Source organism: Ictidomys tridecemlineatus, chromosome 1, assembly GCF_052094955.1.
Source record: "Ictidomys tridecemlineatus isolate mIctTri1 chromosome 1, mIctTri1.hap1, whole genome shotgun sequence".
NCBI lineage: Eukaryota > Metazoa > Chordata > Mammalia > Rodentia > Sciuridae > Ictidomys > Ictidomys tridecemlineatus.
Genome location: NC_135477.1, coordinates 244,717,523 through 244,740,641, shown reverse-complemented (window position 1 = coordinate 244,740,641; position 23,119 = coordinate 244,717,523). Strand labels below are relative to the sequence as shown.

Below are 23,119 nucleotides of genomic sequence, written 5' to 3'. Positions count from 1 at the left end.
TTTATTAATTTGTTTGTGTTCTTGATAATTGCCATTCTAACTGGAGTGAGATAAAATCTTTGTATAGTTTTGATTTGCATTTCCCTGATTGCTAGAGATGTCAAACATTTTTTCATATATTTGTTGGCCATTTTTGTTTCTTTTTTTTTCCTCTTTATTTATTTATTTAATTTTTTTTTTATAAGGAAATGCTGATCCATAATAGGAAGGGGCAAGGGGAAAATGGAGGAACTTTGATTGGGCAAAGGGGAAGGAGAGGAGGGGACCTAGGGGCAGGAAAGATGGTGGAATGAGATGAACATCATTACCCTAGGTACATATATGACTGCACATATGGTGCAATGCTACATTGCATATATTTAGTTCTTTTTCTCATTTATTGCTTATGTGAGTTTCTGGTATTAAGTTTTTTTAGTTCTTTATATATTCTGAATGTTAATTCCCTGACAGAGAAGAAACTGGCAAAGATTTTTTTCCCATTCTGTTGGATCTCTCTTCACACTCCCATTTCTTTTGCTATACAGAAGTTTTCAAGTTTGATGGTATCCCACTTATTGATAGCTTTGGGGATCTTTCTTCCAATAAATAAAGATCTTTTCTCCAACATATATTTTTGGCAACTTTGTCAAATATCAGATGGCTGTAAGTACACAGCTTTGTCTGAGTTTTCTATTCTGTTCCAATTGTCTTCATGCCTATCTTGATGCCAATACCATGCTGGTTTTGTCACTATAGCTCTGTAATATAATTTCAGATCAGGTAATGTGTTGCCTCCTGCATTACTCTTCTTGCTCAGTATTGCTTTGGCTATTCTGGATCTCTTATTCTTTCAAATGAATTTCAGGATTGTTTTTCTAATCCTGTGAAGAATATCATTGATATTTTGATGGGGATTGTATTGAATCTGTATACTGGTTTTAATAGTATGGTCATTATGACAATATTAATTCTGCCTATTCAAGAAAATTGGAGGTATTTCCAACTTCTAAGGTCTTTGATTTCTTTATTCAGTGTTCTATAATTATCATTTCACCTCATTGGCTAGAATAATTCCCAATTTTACATGTTTGTTTGGTTTTTGAGGTTATTGTGAATGTGATAATTTTCCTGATCTCTTTCTCTACAGAATCAGAGTTCAAGTATAGAAAAATTATTGATATTGATATATGGGCATTGATATGGTATCCTGATACTTTCTGAATTCATTCATTAACTCTAGAAGTATTCTGTTGGAGTTTTTTGGATCTTCTAGATATAAGATATATCATCAGCAACAGATAGTTTGACTTCTTCTTTTCCTATTTGTAACCCTTTAATGTTTTTCTTGTTGAGAATTATATTAAATAGAAGTGGTGAGAGTGGACATCCTTGTCTTGGTCCTGATTTTACAGGAAATGCTTTCAATTTTTCTACATTCAGTATTATGTTGATTTGGGGTTTGTCATAGATAGCCTTTATATCATCACAGATACTTCTGAAATCCAGAGGGTCATTAGAAACTATTTTGGAAAATATAGAAAACATTGACAAATTTCTAGATGCACATGACCTGCCCCAATTGAACAAGGAAGATACAGAAAACCCAAATAGAACAATACCAAGTAATGAAATTGAAACAGCAATTAAAAACCTTCCAGCAAAGAAAAGCCCAGGATCAGATGATTCTTGAGTTCTACCAGAACTTTAAAGACGAACTGACACTAGCCTTTTTCAAATTATTCCATGAAATTTAAAGGGAAGGAATGTTCCCAAATACATTCTATGAAGCCAGTATAACCCCAATACCAAAACTATACAAAGACACATCAAAGAAAGAAAATTGCAGAACATAAATACAAAAATCCTCAATAAATATTAGCAAACCACATTAAAAAATGCATCAAGAAATAGCTGGGCATGATGGCACAACCTGAATTCCCAGCAGCTCAGGAAGCTGAAGCAGGAAGATAGTAAATTTGAGGCCAAACTCAGTAGTTTTGTGAGGCCTTAAGCAAGTTAGTGAGACCCTGTCTCAAAACTTTAAAAAGGGTCTGGGTATATAGCTCAGTGATAAAGTGCTCATGTTTTCAATCCCTGGTACCAAACACAGACAGACACACACACACACACACACACACACACACACACACACACACACCAAGAAAATAATAAACCATGATCACCATGATCAAGTGGGTTTAATCCCAGGGATACAAGGTTGGTTCAACATATGCCAATCAATAAATGTAATTTACCACTTAAATAGAATTAAGGATAAGAATTACATGATCATCTCAATAGATGCAGAAAAGGACTTTGATAAAATCCAGTATCCACTCATGTTAAAAATGCTGCAGAAGCTAGGAACAGAAGGAAATTATCCTAGCCTTTTTGATTTTTATTTTGAGATACAGTGTTGCTAAGTCACTGAGGCTGACTTCAAACTTGTGGTCCTCCTGCCTCAGCCTCCCAAGCTGCTGGGATTTCAAGTATGTGGAACTATGCCTAGCATAAGTTTCTTATATAATTAGAAAGAAGATAAGTTCTTCACTATACTACACTGAAAAGAGCCTAGCAATGTTACTAACATTTGCTGTGGGTACTTATTTTGATAACTCATTAATACTTGTATTACTAACCCACCTTTATGTCTCATCCATAGTATTAACCATTCCAGGTGGCAATAGAAGAAAGAGGCGTTGAGCTTGCCATGGAGAGGAAAGGCTTATAATAGAATTTGTTTGTATCAACCTGGCTTTCAGGGACCCCTATAAGGAACTCCCACCCACAATATATATTATATATTTAATTTTTTTTGTTGTAGATGGACACAATATTTTTATTATTTATTTATTTTATGTGGTGCTGAGGATTGAACTCAGGGCCTCACATCTACAAGGCAAGTGGTCTACTGCTGAGCTACAGCCCCAGCCCCTCCACAATATATTTTTTAAAAACCTTAAAATTCAACAATAAAAAAGGTAATAACCCAACTGAAACATGGGCACAAGGTCTGAACAGCATATTCCTCCAAAGAAGACGGAACAATGGTCAATATCAATCACATGAAAAGAAGTTCAACACCATTTTTCATTAGGAAAATGTAAATCAAAATCACAATGATATACCATTTCATAGCTACTAGATGGCTATAATAAAAAAGACAAACAAAGGCTGGGATTGCGGCTCAGCGGTAGAGCGCTCGCCTAGCATGGGCGGGACCTGGGTTCCATCCTCAGCACCACATACAAATAAAGGCATTGTGTTTCGTACATCTACACTTAAAAAATAAATGTTAAAAAAAAAGATTTATTTAAAAAAAAAAAGACAAAATAAACAGTGAGGATGTGGAGAAACTGAACCCTCATTTACTATTGGTGAGATTGTAAAATGATGTGGCCATTTTGGAAAACAGTTTTGTAGTTCCTCAAAATGTTAAAGACAGATTTACCATGACACAGCAGCTCTACATCTAGATACACAACCCTCAAAAAGAAAATATACAGCGTATAAAAACTTATACATACATGCTCATAGCACCATTTTCTATAATAGTCAACAAGTAGAAACAATGTAAATGTCCATCATCTGATGAATGAAGAAATGTTGGTATTTCCATATAATGGAATATTGTGGCAAAGAAAGGGAATAAAGTAGTGATTCATGCTTCATAGATGAACACTGAAAACATGCTAAGTGAAAAAAGGCACACAAAAAAACATATATATGTGTGATTACAGTTATAGGAAATGTTCAAAATAGAAAAATCCATAGAGACAGAAATTAGATTGGTAGGTAGAGACTGCTTAGCATGCACAATGCCTTAGGTTCAATCCTCCCAGCACCACAAAAACAAAAAACAACAACAATCCTTATGGTTCTTACCACTGAGCTGAAGATGCAGCTCAGAGATAGGAGTGCTTGCCAACCACATGCAAGGTCATGGGGGTACAGGAAATTAAAGCTAAAAGTTATAGGATTTCTTTGGGGAAGATGAAAATGTATTCAAAATTGGATAGTAATGATGATTATACCACACAGTCAACACACTACACACCACTATATACTTGAAAATAATGAATTTTGAAATATATAACTAATATCTCAATAAAACTCTTATTGAAATATAAAATAGAGGATGACAACAAGTGGGGAGGTAGTCCAAAGGAGGAGGGATTAAATTCTATTTTTTGAATTTTCAAAATAAGAAAAATGATCTACATTCACAGGGAAAAAGAGCTAGAATCAGAAAAATAAAAAAGATCCCTCCTTTATGAAGAAGATAGGTCTTACACAGTACTCTATAAGGGTCACTGCTTACAGAGACTGCCACATGAATGGAATTGTACTAAGCACTGTCCAGCACCCAAACAGAAGGAAAAGCATGTTGGAATGCATAAAACAGTCCTAATCAAAGAATGTATGAAAGGGAGCATAAGGCGAGCATATGAAAGTCAAGGGATGACCCAGAAAGAATAGGACACAACTAGTAGTGAAGTATGGCATATGGGAAGCACATGGATTCTGGAACCAATTCCCTAAATTTGAAATCTGGCTCCACCATTTACTACTGGGTAGCCATGGGGAAGTTACTTAACATTTCTGAGTTATCAATTTCTTTATCTGTCAAAAGGGGTTAACCCTACTTTCACTTCCTTGAAGTAATGGAAGGACTAACTTCATTCATTTTAAGTGCCTGAAATATCAGTATACAAAGGAAGTATCTACTGTAGGTACTATCATTTGAGTCTAGACTTCAGTTTATGCTGATTTCTTTATCATAAATAAAACAAAACCTGTGGCTTAACAGTGAACTCCTAACTTGTTATCACTTTTTAAGATAGTGAAAACTAAGACTATGCCACTAATTTCTTCACTTAATAAAAATGTTTAATGGCTTTACAGTGTACAATCATTGTGGGATGCAAAAGTAAATAAAGACTCCCTGATTCTAATCCAGATCAGTAGTGAAATGGCAAACTCACCATCCAACAGCTGCCTGGTAAGCGAGTGATTCAACTTGGTGGTCTTGGTCTCATTTCAAATTCACAATTAGCTGCACTTCTAGCCCTCAGCAACAAATATTATAAACAAAGTGTCTTTTCAAATAAGAATCAAGATGTATACATAAATTCGTTTTAATTTTTTGTAGCTGTAGATAGATAGCATGCCTTTATTTTATTTTTTATTCATTTTATTTATATGTGGTACTGAAAATTGAACTCAGTACCTCACACATGCTAGGCAAGTGCTCTGCCTCTGAGCTACAGTCCTAGCCCCTCTAGATGAATTTGAAAAGTCAGTTCTGTTGGTGCTGCTTTTATATGTATGTGTGCTGTTCTATTAATTTGGCACTTTAAAAACATAAAATTTATTCAAGGCAAATTTTATCATTAAGATAACAGAAAGCACCCACTTCTATTAAAGGATAAATTCTATCAATATTGGTAAATACTCATTATTTTAGGAGCATTTTTTAAAATTAAAGCATTAAAAAAACCTTACAATCGATACCTGCTAATATTCCACTTTCACAGATAAACAGAAAGAATGAAAGATTAAGGAAGTTATTTTACTTTCAAATACTGTATTTATAGCTACTAAACTAAAAACCTAATATGATTTTCTGTGGCTGTATTCATTAACGTAATTTAGAAGAGCACATAAAGTAATTATGTGATTTTGAGTTCTTAAGAATACTTAATGGGGGCTGGGGTTGTAGCTCAGTGGTAGAGCACTTGCCTAGCATGTATGATACGCTGGGTTCAATTCTCAGCACCACATAAAAATAAATAAATAAAATAAAGGTACTGTGTCCACCTACAACTAAAAAAAATTTTTTTAATCTCTCACCAAAAAAAAAATGAATGAGGTATAATTTTATGGGAAGTGTGGAGTAATTATTCTAGCTAAAATTTATAACATAATATCCTGAACTTTATAGGATAGACTTTGGCAGGATTATTATTTAGAGAGCTGTTTTGAAAAATATTCAAGGCTTTTGTCAATTCTTTCAAAGAGTCAGAACTCTATCTTTTAAAAATATTTTTTACTTGTAGATGGACATAAAACCTTTATTTTATTATTTTTATGTGGTGCTGAGGATCGAACCCAGTGCTTCATATGTGCTAGGCAAGCACTCTACCACTGAGCCACAACCCCAACCCCTGAACCCTATCTATTAAAATCATCTATCATTCTTGTCAATTTTCTCTTTCTCAGTTAGGAACTGGTCTAACCAGCTCTCATTTGACAATGACTCTGGGTGAAGTGCAGGACTTTTTAAACATCATTTCCATGGACTTAATGAAATTTTGTATCAGTAAGATTTGCAATTCACTGTACTATATATACTATATTGTCAGATGTTTAAATGTTTACCAGAGTATAATGCTGAATACTTACATATTAAAACAACTTGTAACTGAGAGCTCAGTCTGTCTTCCTTATTGCACTTATAGTACACTTTCTAATATCTGTATAAATTAGTCCATCTTCCTAACAGCATGCTAATTACTTAGAATAAAGAAAATAGTCCATATAAGTAGTGTCCACTCACCTAGCAAATTTACAAAATGTTTGTGGAATAAAAGAAAGACCACTGCTCAGAGAAAGAAAGCACCCTTAAGAGGATACAAAAGCCCATATGGCAATGGGAATCTTAAAAATGACCCCAGCCCAGGTTAGGAATGTAGCTCAGAGGACAACACCTGCCTAGCATATGCAAGGCCCTCGGTTCAATCTCCAGTACCACACAAACAAACAAATAAAAAATGACTGCAGTCTTTGACAAGGGAACTGTGGCAGGACCAGCCTAGAAATGTGATAATGGAATATGGGCTCCTGGTATCTAAAGTAGAATTGTGACTAGTTCAAAATCACTTTGATTCAGTGAAGTGTTTACAGAGAAGAGAGCAACCATGAAAAAAACAAAGGAGAGAAATTAATTCATTCAACCAATATATCCTGAGCACCTACTATGTCACAGGGACCTGTGCAGCCACTGTAGATACATCAATAAAACAGACAATGTGACTGCCCTCATGGAACATAATGCTTATAAGGAGAAATTCAATAAACCAATAAACAAAAGTGTCAGATAAGTACCATAAAGCAGTGACATGGAAAACAGTGAAATAAGCAGGGAGGTACTTATGTAAAGTGTTCAGAGGAGGTAACACTTGAGCAACATCCAAATAAAATGAGGGAGTCATATGAATCTCTCGGTATCGGTTCATGAAGCAGGAAAATAAATAGAGGGGGCTGGGGATGAGATTCAGTGGTAGAGCATTTGCCCTGCATGCAAAAGGCCCTGGGGGGAAGGGGACACTAAATCGAAAGATTCCATGTTAGAGCAAAAATAGTAAAAAAAAAAAAAAAAAAATCACTGAAAAGACTGTATGACCAGAGAACAGTGTGAGCAAGACAGGGAGTGGAAGCAGATGGATTGGATTTCTCAACAAAGTGATGAGGAAGAAGCTACAGGGTTTAGAACAGAGAAGTAACAAGGTCTAGTACACATTTTTTGATTTTATTTTATTTTTTGCTTCTCAGAGCTAAACCAAGGGGTGCTTAACTACGGAGCCACATCCCCAGCCCTTTTTATTTTAAGGAAGGGACTTGCTAACTTGCTGAGGCTGGTCTCAAACTTGGGATCCCACTGCCTCAGCCTCCTAAGTCACTGGGATTAAAGGCATGTGCCACCACACCCAGGTAATACCTATATTTTAAAAAGTTTGAGTCACACTGGTGATCAGAAAAGTAAACCTTATGTGACCTTACAAATGAAAATCTTAAGAAGGGCCTATCCAGGCTGGAGATGTGGCTCAAGCGGTAGTGTGCTTGCCTGGCATGCATGCGGCCCGGGTTCGATCCTCAGCACCACATACCAACAAAGATGTTGTGTCCGCCGAAAACTGAAAAGTAAATATTGAAATTCTCTCTCTTTAAGAAAAAAAAAAAAAAAGAAGGGCCTATCCTTAGAATTCTTGCTGCTAATTCTTATCATGTTACCTAAAAAGTTTAAGATAAATTTTAGAAGCATTTGTTGTAATATTGTCAAATACCAAAACAATATAAAATTAATTATGCCAGCATTAATCTCAATCTAAAATTCACTTATTCCAATTTATAGAAAACATTTATCAAAGATTTTCTCTTTTTTTCCTTACACTGTAGGCAGGTAACGGCCAGAAAAAAAAATGGATTTTTGCCAAAATGCTGCTACTGCCCCCTAGTGCCCATTTCAAAGAATGAACACCTTCACAAAGCAGTTTGAAAATGCTAAGGAATGCATACACTGAATTTTGGAATAGAGCTTCTAGCATCCTCTGCTGACAGGATTTTGCAGGTATAATTAAATTGCTTGGCTTTAAATAATACTAATTTTCCTTTCAAGTTAAAAATAATTAAGCATTCTTACACTGTTTTTTAAAAACTTTTCTTCCTAACTTCAATTAAATCAAAATTAATCATTAAATCAAATATTGATGATGATTATAAAAACGATAAAACCTTACATTTTTGAGTGCTCAGTATATGCCAATTCCTGTTAACTCTTCATGAATCAGTTTATTCTCAAATGAATTCCTGAAAACTAAAATAAATGTTGGCCATGGTGGTACACATCTGTAATCCCAATAATTCAAGAGGCTGAGGCAAGAGGATCACAAGTTCAAAGCCAGCCTCAGCTACTCAGCAACCTAGTGAGTCCCTGTCTCAAAAAATAAAAAAGACCTGGCAATATAGCTCAGTGGTAAAGTACCCTTGGGTTCAATCCACTACCAAAATATAAATTCTGAAAAAGAAGAGAAGTTTTAGCCATTTTTAATTCTTTAACTTTTCCCTATGTATGAGGAAAAGAGACTGACTGATACAGGTGGTTGGCAATGACCAATGCCAAAGGGATGAAAACTCTCAGAACAGAAAGACAGAGAAGCACAGTGGTGGCCCAAATTTGGACTCTCAATCACAGAACGTGCCAGCCAGGGAGTCATATAAAGTTCATGAAAAACAGGTGCTCACAACTAAAAACACACTGTTACATCTAGCCCTTAGTTACGGTCATAAAAATCTAAATTTCAATTTTCTGTAGTAATGGGAAACAGAATAGCAAGAATGAGGAAAATCCTCAATAATCCCAAAGTCTCCATTTAATCATGAGTTACAACCTTCTTAACCTTAAAAAAAAAAAACTGGTTCAGGGCTAGGGTTGTGGCTCAGTGGTAGAGCACTTGCCTCACACGTGTGAGGTATTGGGTTTGATTCTCAGTACCAAATAAAAATAAATAAATAAAGATATTGTATCCCCTATAACTAAAAAATATTAAAACAAAAAAACTTCTGGGGCTGAGGTTGTGGCTCAGTGGTAGAGTACTTGCCTAGCATGTGTGAGGCACTGGGTTCAATCCTCAGCATTACATAAAAATAAATAAATAAAATAAAGGTATTATGTTCATCTATAACTAAAAAAATTTAAAAAAAAAAAAGAAAATCTTCTGGGGGGAATGGGGTTGTGGTTCAGCGATAGAGCGCTTGCTGAGCATGTGGGAAACACTAGGTCAGTAGGTTCAATTCTCAGCATCACATATAAGCAAATAAAGAAAGAAAGAAATAAAGTCCATCAATAACCAATAAAACTTTTTTAAAAAGACCTTCTGGGGGCTGGGGACGTGGCTCAAGCAGTAGCACAGTCGCCTGGCATGCTTTGGGGCCTGGATTTGATCCTTAGCACCACATACAAATAAAGATGTTGTGTCCACCGAAAACTAAAAATAAATAAATAAATAAAAGAATTATTAAAAAAAAAAAAAAACACCTTCTGGTTCATGTACAATAATAGGAATGGTTAAAAAATTATTTTTTACCTCCTTTCTCTAACCCTTCCCACCTTAATTTTTGTTTACTTATCTCATTACAAAAAATAATAATAAAGCTTCAAATTCTATTTTAAAGAACAATTTTATACAATGGTGTATAAGTAAAATGAAGTAAAAAATGAGTGATATACATTAATATTTCCAATCCATGATTTAGGCAAACTAAGCCTAACTACTTATCAGTAAGTAAAGTAAAATGTATATGAATAAAATGTAATCTATTTCAACAGTGCAGTTTATAACATACCTACTAACATGTACTCTGGTAATTTTCCTTCAAATTCTGGAGCTATCAAAAACTCATGTTGAATAGCCTCAAAAAAAAATAAAATGCTTGGGAATCAATCTAACAAAAAACGGTGAATGACCTTTACAGTGAAAACCACATAACACTAAAGAAAGAAATTGAAGAAGACCTTAGAAGATGGAAGGATCTGCCATGCTCTTGGACAGGCAGAATTAACACTGTCAAAATGACCATCCTACCAAAAGTATTATGCAGATTTAATGAATTTCCTATTAAAATCCCAATGACATTCTTCATAGAATGAGAAAAAGCCATCATGAAATTCATTTGGAAAAATAAGAGGCCCAGAAAAGCCAAAGCAATCCTTAGCAAGAAGACTGAAGGAGGAAGCATCACAATACCAAAAATTAAACTATACTACAGAGCCATAGTAACAAAAACAGCATGGTACTGGCACCAAAACAGACACATATACCAATGGTACAGAATTGAAGACACAGAGACAAACCCACATAAATACAGTTATCTCATACTAGACAAAGGCACCAAAAACATATATTAGAGAAAACATAGCCAATTCGACAAATGGTGCTGAGAAAACTAGAAATCTACATGTAGCAAAATGAAATTAAACCTGTCTCGTACCCTATACAGAACTCAGCTCAAGTGGATCAAAGACTTAGGCACTAGAACACAGACCCTGCGCCTAATAGAAGAAAAAGTAGACCCAAATCTCTCTATGTTGGCTTAGGAACTGATTTCCTTAACAAGACTCCTAAAGCACAAGAAGTAACATCAAGAATCAATAAATGGGATGGATTCAAACTAAAAAGCTTTTTCTCAGCAAAGGAAACAATCAAGAATATGAAGAGAGAACCTATAGAATGGGAGAAAAATTTTATCACATGCACCTCAGATAGAGCACTAATTTCCAGGATATAGGAAGAATTAAATAAGCTCAACACCAAAAAGACAAATAACCCAATCAATAAAGGGGCTAAGGGACTGAACAGCACTTCACAGAAGAAGAAATACAACTAACTAACAAATATATGAAAAAAATGTTCAATATTTCCACAATCTGAGGAACGCAAATCAAAACTAGATTTCATCTCAGTCTAGTCAGAATGGCAATTATCAGGAATACAAGCAAGGGCTGGGGTTGTGGCTCAGTAGTAGAGTGCTTGCCTAGCATATGTGAGGCACTGGGTTCGATCCTCGGCACCACATAAAAGTAAAATAAAATTATTGTGTCTACCTACAAGTAAAAAATAAATGTTTAAAAAAAAAGAATACAAGCAATAATAAATTTCGGCAAGGATGTGAGAGAAAAGGCACACTCATACACTACTGGTGGTTGCACACTGGTGCAACCATTTGACCCAGTTATCCTACTCCTTGGTCTATACCCAAAGGACTTAAAAATCAGCATACTACAGTGACACAACCACATCAATGTTTATAGCAGCTCAATTCACAACAGCTAAACTATGGAACCAACCTAGATGCCCTTCAACAGATGAATGGATAAAGAAAATGTGGTACATAAACACAATGGACTATTACTCAGCCCTTAAGGAAGAATGAAATTATGGCGTTTGCTGGTAAATGGATTGGCTTAGATTATCAAGTTAAAAATCATTAAGCATTCTTACACTGTTTTTTAAAAAGTGAAATAAACCAATCCCAAGAACCAAAAACTGAATGTTTCCTCTGATATGAAGATGCTAATTCACAATAAGAGGGGAAGGATGGATAGGGAATACTAGAAGTACTTTGGATAAGACACAGGGGAGTGAAGGGAGGGGAGGGAAGTGGGGTAGGAAGGACAGGAGAATGAATTGGACATTTTGACCTATGTGCATATATGATTACATGACTAGTATAATCCTACATCATGTACAACCAGAAGAATGAGAAGTTATATATGTCAAAATGCATTCTATTGTCATGTATAACTAATGAGAACAAATTTTTTAAAAACTCATTGAGACAACAGAGGAGGTAGAGAGGGAAGATGGGAGGGGAGGGGAGGGGAGGGGGGATAGTAGGGGATAGGAAAGGTAGCAGAATACAACAGTCACTAATATGCCATTATGTAAAAATGTGAGTATGTAACAGAAGTGAGTCTGTATTATGTATTTGGGGAGCTCAAAACCCAATTGAGTCGAATGAATGAAAGATGATATGTCTTGAGCTCTGTAATGTTTTGAACAATCAATAAAAAAAAAAAAAAGACACTGAAAAAAAAAAACTCATTGAGAAAGCAGAATAATAAGGAACTATGATTTATACAATTTAATCAATCACATTCTACCTCAGGGCAGCTCTCACAATTATTAAACTATTATGTAAATAAATTATAAGGTCAGGACAAGGCATATATAATGGTTCTTTAGGAGATGTTCACCTTCATTTCTTCACTCATATTTGCTTGTTCTTCTATCCCTACTTTCATTTTCCATGTTAAAACTAAGGGTCAACGTGTCATAAAGGAAAAAAAATAAATAAAATGTCATAAAATGAACATTTCGATTATAAAAACCAAAAAATGTTTGATTTCATTTTCATATTTCATTTCATATTACTTCTATACTTACAATATAGATGCTATAAGGGTTTTTAAAAATGACTATCTTTTATCTGCTAGTCTCTGTACTTGAGATCATGCCATATGATTGCAAAAGGGAGGCAGAAGAATTAATACAAGGAAAAAATGATGATTTAACAAGGAAAACAATTTAAGTTTGCTAAAGAAGACAGAAACCAAGCCTGGGAAGCAGCACATGCAGCTGACATCTGGAAAAGTTGCTTAGAGGAAATCACTTTTGAAATGTCCCTAAAGGCTGGTCAGAACTTCAATGAATTCTCATATTGAAAGCACTGAATGCACAGGGAAGGAAAAATGGAGGAATGGGAAACAAATATTGAAGTTTTGATCAGTGTCATCAAAATTAACAACTCCCTTTATCAGAGAGAATTAATGGGCTAACAGGATTGGTGAGGTCTGATAACATTTATCAATCAGATCTTCTATGTATCACTCCATTCTGATGAAAGATAAGACATGTCATTGAAAAAATATTCTGAATTACTAATGAACCCAGTGCTAAGAAATTACTTATAATATGTTAGTTGTATAAATAATAAAGAAGAGTGCGTAAAACCTGCTATTAAAAATGATAACCAAAAAAAAATGATAACCATAAATTCAACTGAAGGCAGATAGCTTATTTTGTTTAGACCTATAACTTGCTTACTTACTTAACAAGGAATATTCCCTAAACAGTGAATCATTCAAAATGTACTTTCTATTAAGATCTTTTACTGAAAATTCTTTTGTAAAGTTAAAGAAAAAAAGACAATTTTTCTATCTTCCTTTACCTGATGGGCATTCCCCATGATTCTATATATAAGTGAAAGAGATGGATATATAGTCAAGCTTGCCTAGATCTTTGCTGAAACAAGTTTCATAAATCTTTCCTTAACCCATTTTGTCCTATCATCCCAGATGTGAAATACCTATAAAAACTTAAATTGAGCAACAAATACACCACTTGTGAAAACTTTGAAAAAAATTACTGTTTTTAGAGGTCTACTTTTTGAGAAAAGCAATAGGTAAGTGATTAAAACATCTGAAAAATATATACATATTTGAAAAAGTACATATATTGAAAGGATATGTAAAGGATATGTAACCTCTATATTATGATTCCTAATCTATTTTAATTCACCTTGGTTGGTTTTGTTGAAATGTTCACAGAAACTGAAATTGAAAAGCTGAACCTTAATAGGTTAATTAAATGAACCATAAAGACTACAATTCATTTCTGAAGAAAAACAGTAAAATAAGCAAACAAGAGAATCAGCCAGACACAAAATAATTAAAATTAAATCCATGCATGTTAATACAGTAAACAAATCCTAAGAGTTTGAAAACTGTATCAGTATCCATAAATTTCATGTTCTGTTCCTTCGGAGAAAGGAGCTAATGTTCACAATGTATGTAGTAAAATAAAATATGCATAATGAATAAATAAATGTGTGTGTGTGTGTGTGTGCGCGCGCGCCATACAGTATCAAAGGACTATTCACAATGGCTAAAAAGACATAAAAACCAAAGTAAATAAATAATTTACTATTGCTATAACTGAAAGTACCAAACACTGAGTATAAATATACATTCAGTGTATAGTGGCTAGTTGCCCTCTATAATCCATCCTTTGGTATTGGAAGCTGAATTTCTGACTTCCAAAATAAATATTATACTTCTTAAATGAAAGAAAAATGTAAAGTTCAAAACTATTAGCCTTCTTTACTTTATCCTTTCTGTCTTTCTACTAACAGAACTGTATAAATAACGGCAATCTCTTGAGCATCCATCTTGAAGCTCATAAATTGAGGATTGTCATGGGGGAAAAAAAAAAAACAGAGGCAACCTAAGTCTGGAATATTCTAAACCTGCAAATCAGTCTGGTCCATTTAATGACTAATTCACTGAGAAAGAAAAAACATTTTCATCTTGGTTAAACCACAGCTATTTTGAATTTTCGGTTACCGGCAGCTCAAGGCTCAACCTCACAGGCTACCAAATACAGGAGATAGCATAGTACTGTTAAAGTATCATTAACAGTCTGGATGTAAACAGCAACACGATAACTTAATAGCCAGGTTTAGGCAAGGAAATAAGGTTGGGTTAATTAATTAATTTCTGTAGGATGAAAGAAAAAGAAAACTAAGAAATATTCACTGATTATTTAATGCTTCTTATTCAAATTCTTTTATGATTCACTGATTATTTAATGCTTCTTATTCAAATTCTTTTATTATTGGAAAGCTTTATATTCTTAATATTCAGACACATCTTTTCCTAACTTTCCTAATTTTTTGTTGTTGTTCTTGTTGTGAAACATTATCCCTTTCATTTTTAACCCTTAAAATACACACTGTTAATCTATTATAACTTCTCTGATTAATTCATTTTAAGGTACAGTCAAATCAACTCTAATAATATTCTCATTTCTAATTAGTCCTGATCATTTCAGTTATCCTTAATTAGCAAAAATGCCTCTAATACGCCAGGCATGGTAGCACACACCTGTAATCCCAACAGTCTGGGAGGCTGAGGCAAGAGGATCACAAGTTCAAACCCAGCCTCAGCAACTTAGCGAGACCATGTCTCAAATTTTTAAAAAAGAGCTGGGGATGTGGCTCAGTGGTTAAATGTCCCTGGATTCAATCCCTGGTACCAAAAAGTTAAAATTTAAAAAATTGGGGGGCTCAGTGGTAGAGTGCTTGACTACCATGTGCGAGGCCCTGGGTTCAATCCTCAATACCACATAAAAATAAATAAATAAATAAAGGTATTGTGTTCAACTACAACCAAAAAATAAATACAAAAATTTAAATGTCTGGGCTGGGGATGTGGCTCAAGCAGTAGCACGCTCGCCTGGCATGCACAGGGCACTGGGTTCGATCTGCAACACCACGTAAAAATAAAATAAAGATATTGTGTCCACCTAAAACTAAAAAAATAAATATTTTTTAAAAATTTAAATGTCTATAATATTACTAATGTGACAGCTGTCATCTCTATTTAATTCCTAATTTTAAAGAGAATGTATCTATTGCTCCTTAATTATTATAAACCTGACTGCTATAAGGAAGCATAAATAACTTATTTAACATAGTATGAAACTTCCCTTTTAGTTTCATTTTTAAATGCTTTTATTATAAACTGTTTTCTTCAATTCCCTGTTTTGCTGTTAAAATAAATGACCTTAATAATAGTAGCAAACATTAATTGAGCACTTTAAATATCAGACACCATACTAAAGATTCTGTATATATACATTCACTCATTCAATAGGTCCACACAATTTGAGTTGATAGTCTTATTTTATAAAAGACAGACAGACAGACACGGAAAGGCTAAGTAATTTGCCAAAAATTACTGTTTTGAGGTAAAAGAGCCCCATTTGGCTACAGAACCTACTCTCTTAATCACTACTCTATGTTGTCTCTATATTTTACTACTGTTTATTCCCTAAATGACTATTATAGTAGTCCAGTCAAGAGTAAAACCTGGGGCACAGTAATGCACAAATGCATTCTACTATCATGTATAACTAATTAAAACAAACTAAATTTTTTTTAAATTGCAATTAATAGAATTTATTATTAAAACAAGATTTTTAACGAAATTATCAACTTTTCCTAATTTTATAAAGGCTCACACACACACACACACACACATTACACACATTGTTTTATGTGATAAAGATTATAAAATTTAAATTTAAAGCTTTATTTAGGGGCTGGGGATGTGGCTCAAGTGGTAACGCGCTGGCCTGGCATGCGCAAGGCACTGGGTTGGATCCTCAGCACCACGTAAAAATAAATAAAGATATGTGTCCACCTAAAACAAAAAAAAAAAAATTAAAAAAAAAAACTTTATTTGGTCAACTGACAAATTTGGTATAGTGAGTCCATGAACATGAATACTCAAATACCAATTTTGACAAAATCCCTAACAGATTGACAAAAGCTATTTCTTTTCTTATCATTACTATTCATTTCATTTCTTAATTACTACTAAAAATCATTTGTCACAGAGAAAGGAGATATTTGAAAAATCATCTACTCCAAGTGTCAAATATGTACTTTAATCAAGTTTCCTTTCACTATTTTGGAGATTATGTATTCTATTTTCACTCTTTGGGGAATTATTCTTAAAACTATAACTTATACATTGAACTTAAACTAGTATCAAGTTAACTAATAGCTCTACTCTCCTCCAAAATAATTCAAGGATGTCGAAATGAACGAATTCTAATCCCACTCTCCCATCTTCCACTTCATTGTTGATGATAATTTTAGATCCAATTTATTTTTAAATTTCCCCCATGCTTTCTTCATTATTTATACTGAATGTATAGATTTAATAAAATATAATATTAATTTCTTTTTAACACATTATCTCCACTTATTAGTTTTTAGCTGTGTTTCCTTCTTCTAGCATTTTTCAGATTCGTTTTGTTTTGTTTTCTGTTCCTTTATTCTTACTCATGATTAACAGTTTAGCAGGAAATTCATCTCTACACTATTTTAAAGATGGCGCTCCCTGAAGGGCACAGTGGCGCTTGCCTGTAATCCCAGAGGCTCGGAAGGCTGACAGGAGGATGGTGAGTCCAAAGCCAGCCTCAGCAACATCAAGATGCTAAGCAACTCAGTGAGACTCTAAATAAAATACAAAATATGGCTGAAGATGTGGTTCAGAAGTCGAGTGGCCCTGAGTTCAATCACTGGTACCAAAAAAAAATTTAAACATAAAGATGCCACTCCCATGAATTCTTAAATTATACCTGAATACTTACTTCCTCTTCTCCTTCATCTTCTCCTTCGTCATCATCATCATCTTCTCCTTCTTCATAAAGCGGTGGGGGTAAAGGCCCAAGGATATCTTCCTCCATAAGATTAACTGGTTCTCCTACCATTTTAGGAGGTAAAGGAGGACCAATTAACTCATCAGAAGAAGAATCAGAAGTGTCTTCACTTTCACTGCTACTGGTATCCCTAAAAATTAAGAAAAAAAGAAATGATTTGCCTTTGCTACTATAAAAACTCTACCTCTAAATATACCGTATTATTCAGAAAATCCTGCCTTTTTTATTTTTTTAAAGAATATTTTTAATTGTCGATGGACTTATGTGGTGCTGAGGATCAAACCCAGGGCCTCACACATGCTAAGTGAGCACTCTACCACTGAGTCACAACCCCAGCCCCCTGCCTCTTCTTTTAACACTTGAGTTTCTCAACTGGTAATTCAAATACTAAATATAGAAATGTTACAATTTGGATCTAGAATGTCACCCAAAGGCTTATGTTGAAGAATTGAAGGTCCTCAATGCAGTAACGTTCAGAGAGGAAGCTTTGGGGAAGTAAATGGATCATGAGGGCTCTGATCTCATCAATAGGTGAATTCACTTATGGATTGATAGATGAATGGGCTATCAGAAGGTGGGGCCCAGTTGGAGGAAGTAGTTCACAGGGGCATGCCTTTGAAGAGTACATCTTGTCCCTGGCCCCTTCCCCACTCTCTTTGCTTCCTGGCCATATGAGTTGAGCAATTTGCTCTGCCATTTCCCTCCCCCATGATTTTCTGTCTCATCATAGGCTCAGAAACAGTGGAGCTAGCTGACCATGAACTAAATCCATGAGGGCCAAAATAAATCTTTCCTGCATTTAAGTTGTTTATGTCAGGTATTCTGTCACTATAATGAAAATCTAACTAGCACAAACTCAAATATTATTTTTATCTTAAGAAAGTAAAAAAAAAAAATTTCTAATTATCTTACCCAAACTTAAATCAAAGATAACAAGTCACAGCAATTATACATTAGAGGCTCATTAAATCATTGTTACTATAAAGAGAACAACAAAGAAAAACTATAAAATAATAGAACCATAAGAGTGAAAACCTTTGAGATAACCAATGACTCTATTAACTATATCTGAATTGAATCACTGCCACAGGAGCAAATAAAGCCATTCGTGTAAGAGAGTTAATATAACTCCTAAAATGTTCCAATACAAATCCTAAACAACAAATTATTTCTGAGTAGTAATCCAAGTTTGCCAAACTGCCAACATTTTAAGTTAAAACTAGCAATCTTGGATTCTAAAACACATCTTCACTAAGGCATATACAGATTCCCATTTATTCATTTTCCCCCAGTACTGAGAATTGAACCCAGAGCTTCACATGCCAGGCAAGCCCTTCCCACTTCTGTTATTTTTGTGAGGCAGGGTTTCACTAAATTGCCAAAGCTGGTCTCAAATTTGCAATCCACCTGCCTCAGCCTCCTGAGTTGCTTACAGATATTGTAAGGTAATTAAGGTAATAGTGCCTTGGGGATGCACCACTCGTTCATCCAGCCATTTTCTTTTTTTTTTTTTTTAAGAGAGAGAGAGAGAGAATTTTTTTAATATTTATTTTTTAGTTTTCGGCAGACACAACATCTTTGTTTGTATGTGGTACTGAGGATCAAACCCAGGCCGCACGCGTGCCAGGCAAGCGTGCTACCACTTGAGCCACATACCCAGCCCCAGCCATTTTCTTTTAATCTAAAATATTTTGAGACACTTATGACCACATTTAAGGTCTCTAATCAAACATCTCTAGGCATTTTGAGAGCCACCAATATCCACCATACCTCCATCCCATCTCCAGAGAGATGAAAATTCAGCACTACTTATAGTATCAATTAATCTTTTTTAATCTTTCAAATGTTTTGAAAGATTAAAAGCATCAGAACCTTCTAATAAAGTATCTCAGGTATGTTAGCTCCATGAAAGAAGAAATTTATGTTTTGCTCACTGCTCTTTCTTGCATCTAAGAGATACTTGACATATAGAAGGTTACGCAACAATTACTGATGGGAAAAATGAGATTTTTCTTTTTATTTTCATCTAGATTCAACACAGGAGGGAATACATTCTCACAAACACATTATCCTTACACAAAGAGCTATAAAACTTCCTTTTTTTTTTAAGAGAGAGTGAGAGAGGGAGAGAGAGAATTTTAATATTTATTTTTTAGTTATCGGCGGACACAACATCTTTGTTTGTATGTGGTGCTGAGGATCGAACCCGGGCCGCACGCATGCCAGGCGACCGTGCTACTGCTTGAGCCACATCCCCAGCCCCTAGGCTTTCTTTCTTAATTGAACAGTTTAAGCTTGATTCACCATGAGGGTCTTTGCACTGCAGTTCTCTTTTCCAGGTCACTCTTTCCATAGTTTGTTATATGGCTTCTTTGCCACCATTCAGGCTTCCTCAACTATCACCACCTCAAACAGGCCTCAGAACACAACTTCTCTAAATTTTCACACATCCCCAAGGCACTATTACCTTAATTACCTTACAATTCTAATCTTCATTACATGTATGCTAAATTATCTTATTTGATTGGTTATTTAGTTGTTTATAGTCTGTTGTCCACTCCCTAAAATATCCCACCCCAATATGAGCTCCATTAGAACAGAGTTCTTACCTGACTCACTGCTATATCCCCAGTGCCTAAAACAGTGTCTACTCCACAGACGATGCTTAATGAATAAACTACTGAATGATTCAACAAATATATATTAAGTTATTTACTCTCATCAAATTATCTTCCTTGTGATTAAAGGACAACTTCCAGCTATATGCACTTAGAAGCCACAGAACTTCTTAATGCAAATTTATTCAAAGCCTCTACAGCTCTAAACTAAAATGTTGATCCTTAGTACCCATGCTAAGTTAACTAATTCAAAAATAAGCATTAAACTGAGAACTAAAGTTATCTATGCTGATTTCATGGCTAATTATCCAGCCTTAATACCCACATAAAATCTGGATAAAATGCATTAGGTTTTATGTAGCTTCTAACTCCATTTCTGGTGTTTTGCTTCTAATGTACCCAAACAAAACAAAGTCCATGAAATTATTTCCAAAAATGTCTTTGATAGAAAACAGAATATATTCCATATTTTAAAATATGCCTTGATTTAATGTGGTATCAAAACATAAACTAGAGCATGAGAAATAGCATATATTGGATGAGAAAATAGAGAAACATCAAATCCTCTTTCACAGAAGACTCTTTTTCTTTTTTCTTTTTTTTCTTTTGGCGGGGGATGGGTACCGAGGATTGAACTCAGGGGCACTCAACCACTGAGCCACATTCCCAGCCCTATTTTTAGAGATACCATCTCACTGAGTTGCTTAGTGCCTTGCCATTGCTGAGGCTGGCTTTGAACTCTTGATCCTTCTGCCTCAGCCTCCCAAGCCACTGGATTACAGGAGTGCCCTCGGCTCTCAGAAGACTTTTTAAGGAGATTTTTAAGTAAGCATTAAATAATGTCTATGGTTATACAATTTCAATTTAGGAACTAAATTCATAAACAAAATTGTTTTTTCTACTAACTTCTTAAGAGGAAATACAAATGCCTAACATTTTCTAAATAACTCAGTGAGACCCTGTCTCTAATAAAGTACGAAATAGGGCTGGGGATATGGCTCAGTGGTTAAGTGCTCATGAGTTCAATCTCTAGTACCTCCCCCCCACCCCGCAAAAAAAGGCTGGGATGTTCCTCAGTGATAAATTGTCCCTTGGTTCAATCCCCAGTACCAAAAAATTAAAAGGGAGACTTGGACTTCTAGTCCCATTCTGCTTCCCAATAGACACAAACTCTAGCAAACACCAAGATATAGACTTAAGGTTCTGCTCAAGAGTCTAGACTGAGGTACTAAAGATCTACACCAAAGAATAGGTGAGCAAAAAAATGAAATTATATAGCATGAGTTTTTGTATTTATACTTTTATCCAAGAATAAAAGTAAATCAATTCCATGGTAGATTTTGCCCAGCATATTATATTTAGACAATGAAAAGTTTATGGAATCAATTTGACAATTAATAATATATGTAGGACAGGGGATATAGCTCAGTGATAAAAGGCTTACCTTAAATGCCAAGGCTGTGGGTTTGATTCTCAACCATAAAAATAACAATAATAGTAATCTAAACATTAGGGTTTTTTTATTATTCCACCCAGATTTGGTATCTATCTATGTTCATACTCTTTAAAGTTCTTAATAATTAGTTTAGTATTAAGCTTCACTTTAAAGTAATTTTTTAAATGCATAGATTTAAACATATTATATGGAATACTTTTTAAAAATCCCATTGAGCTAGATGAAGTGACAAAAGCCCATAATCCCAGCAACTCTGGAATATAAGGGAGGAGAATCACAAGTTCAAGGCCAGCCTCAGCAACTTAGTAAGGCCCTAAGAAACTTAGTGAGACCCTGTCTCAAAATAAAAAATATAAAGAGCTAGGGATGTAGCTCAGTGGCAAAGTGTCTCTGGGTTCAATCTCAAGTACCAAATAAATAAATAAATAAAATCCCACTGATTTCAATAGGACATAGGACTTTTTCATGGCCTAGGAACAGATAATTGCCTCTTATATAATATGCTTTTTCTTTGAGTGGCGGGGTGGTACCAAGAATTGAACTCAGGGGTACTCGACTTCTGAGCCATATCCCCAGCCCTGTTTTGTATTTTATTTAGAGACAAGTCACACTGAGTTGCTTAACGCATAGCTTTTGCTGAGGCTGGCTTTGAACTCACAATCCACCTGACTCAGCCTCCTATATAAGCTTTTAATATCAGGATCTTTGTCTAAATTGTGTTATGAACACTTAGAAAAATAATAGTTTAATAGAAGCCTTCTGAGAGAATCAGGCACCTGGATAATGATTTTGAGCAATCTCTGGCCATATTTGAGCCTGATGGTGTGGGTTCAGTATCTTCACTTTGTCTTCTTAATTCTTTCTCTCTGTTCATTTCTTCTTCTTTTTCTCTTGCTTCTGAAAAGATTATTTTAAGAAATTCCAACAGTTAGACTTCAAAACTTAAAATGTGATTTAGAGTATTACCAACAATAGTAAATTAGCCATGGCACAGCCACGATGGAGAACAGTGATAGTTCCTTAAAAAATTAAACACAAAATTACCACGTGATCCAGCAATTTACTTCTAGAAAAAAATATATTCAGAAAAATTGAAAGCATAATTTTACAAAGGCGTTTGTACATCCACGTTCATAGCACCATTACTCACAACAGCTAAAATGTGGAAGGAACCAAAGTGTCCATCTACAGAAGAAAGGATAAGCAAAATGTGGTATATCCATACAATGGAATATTATTCAAGCCATGAAAAGGAAATTCAAGGATGCAATGCTGAGTGAAACAAATCAAACAAAAAAGAAAGATAAATACTGTATGATACCATTACAAATACTATATGATGCATGAGGTAATACAGAGTAGCTAAAATCAGAGACAAAGGACTTGGGGGAGGAGGAACGAGAAGTTATTATTTAATAGGTATAAAGTTTTAGTTTTATGTGATGAACAGAATCAACAGAGATGAATGGTGGTGATAGTTGCACAAAACTAAAAAC

At 34.6% G+C, this 23,119-nt stretch overlaps 1 protein-coding gene across 3 annotated transcripts in view; it reads right to left on the bottom strand.

Annotated features, from left to right (window-relative positions):
* The window catches only part of Wdr70 (WD repeat domain 70), a 279,175-nt gene that overhangs the window by 244,710 nt on the left and 11,346 nt on the right, over positions 1-23,119 (bottom strand). For 2 of the 3 annotated variants that reach the window (XR_013424157.1, XM_078017631.1), the window contains exons 4-5: positions 22,400-22,520; positions 17,469-17,679 (exon numbers count right to left, since the gene is read on the bottom strand). Coding sequence is in view for 2 of the 3 variants with exons in the window: in XM_078017631.1 (XP_077873757.1) it covers positions 17,469-17,679; positions 22,400-22,520 (332 nt within the window). In the remaining variant the exon portion in view is untranslated. The remainder of the gene's footprint in view (positions 1-17,468; positions 17,680-22,399; positions 22,521-23,119) is intronic. The other variant, XM_005325626.4, reaches the window with a different exon arrangement.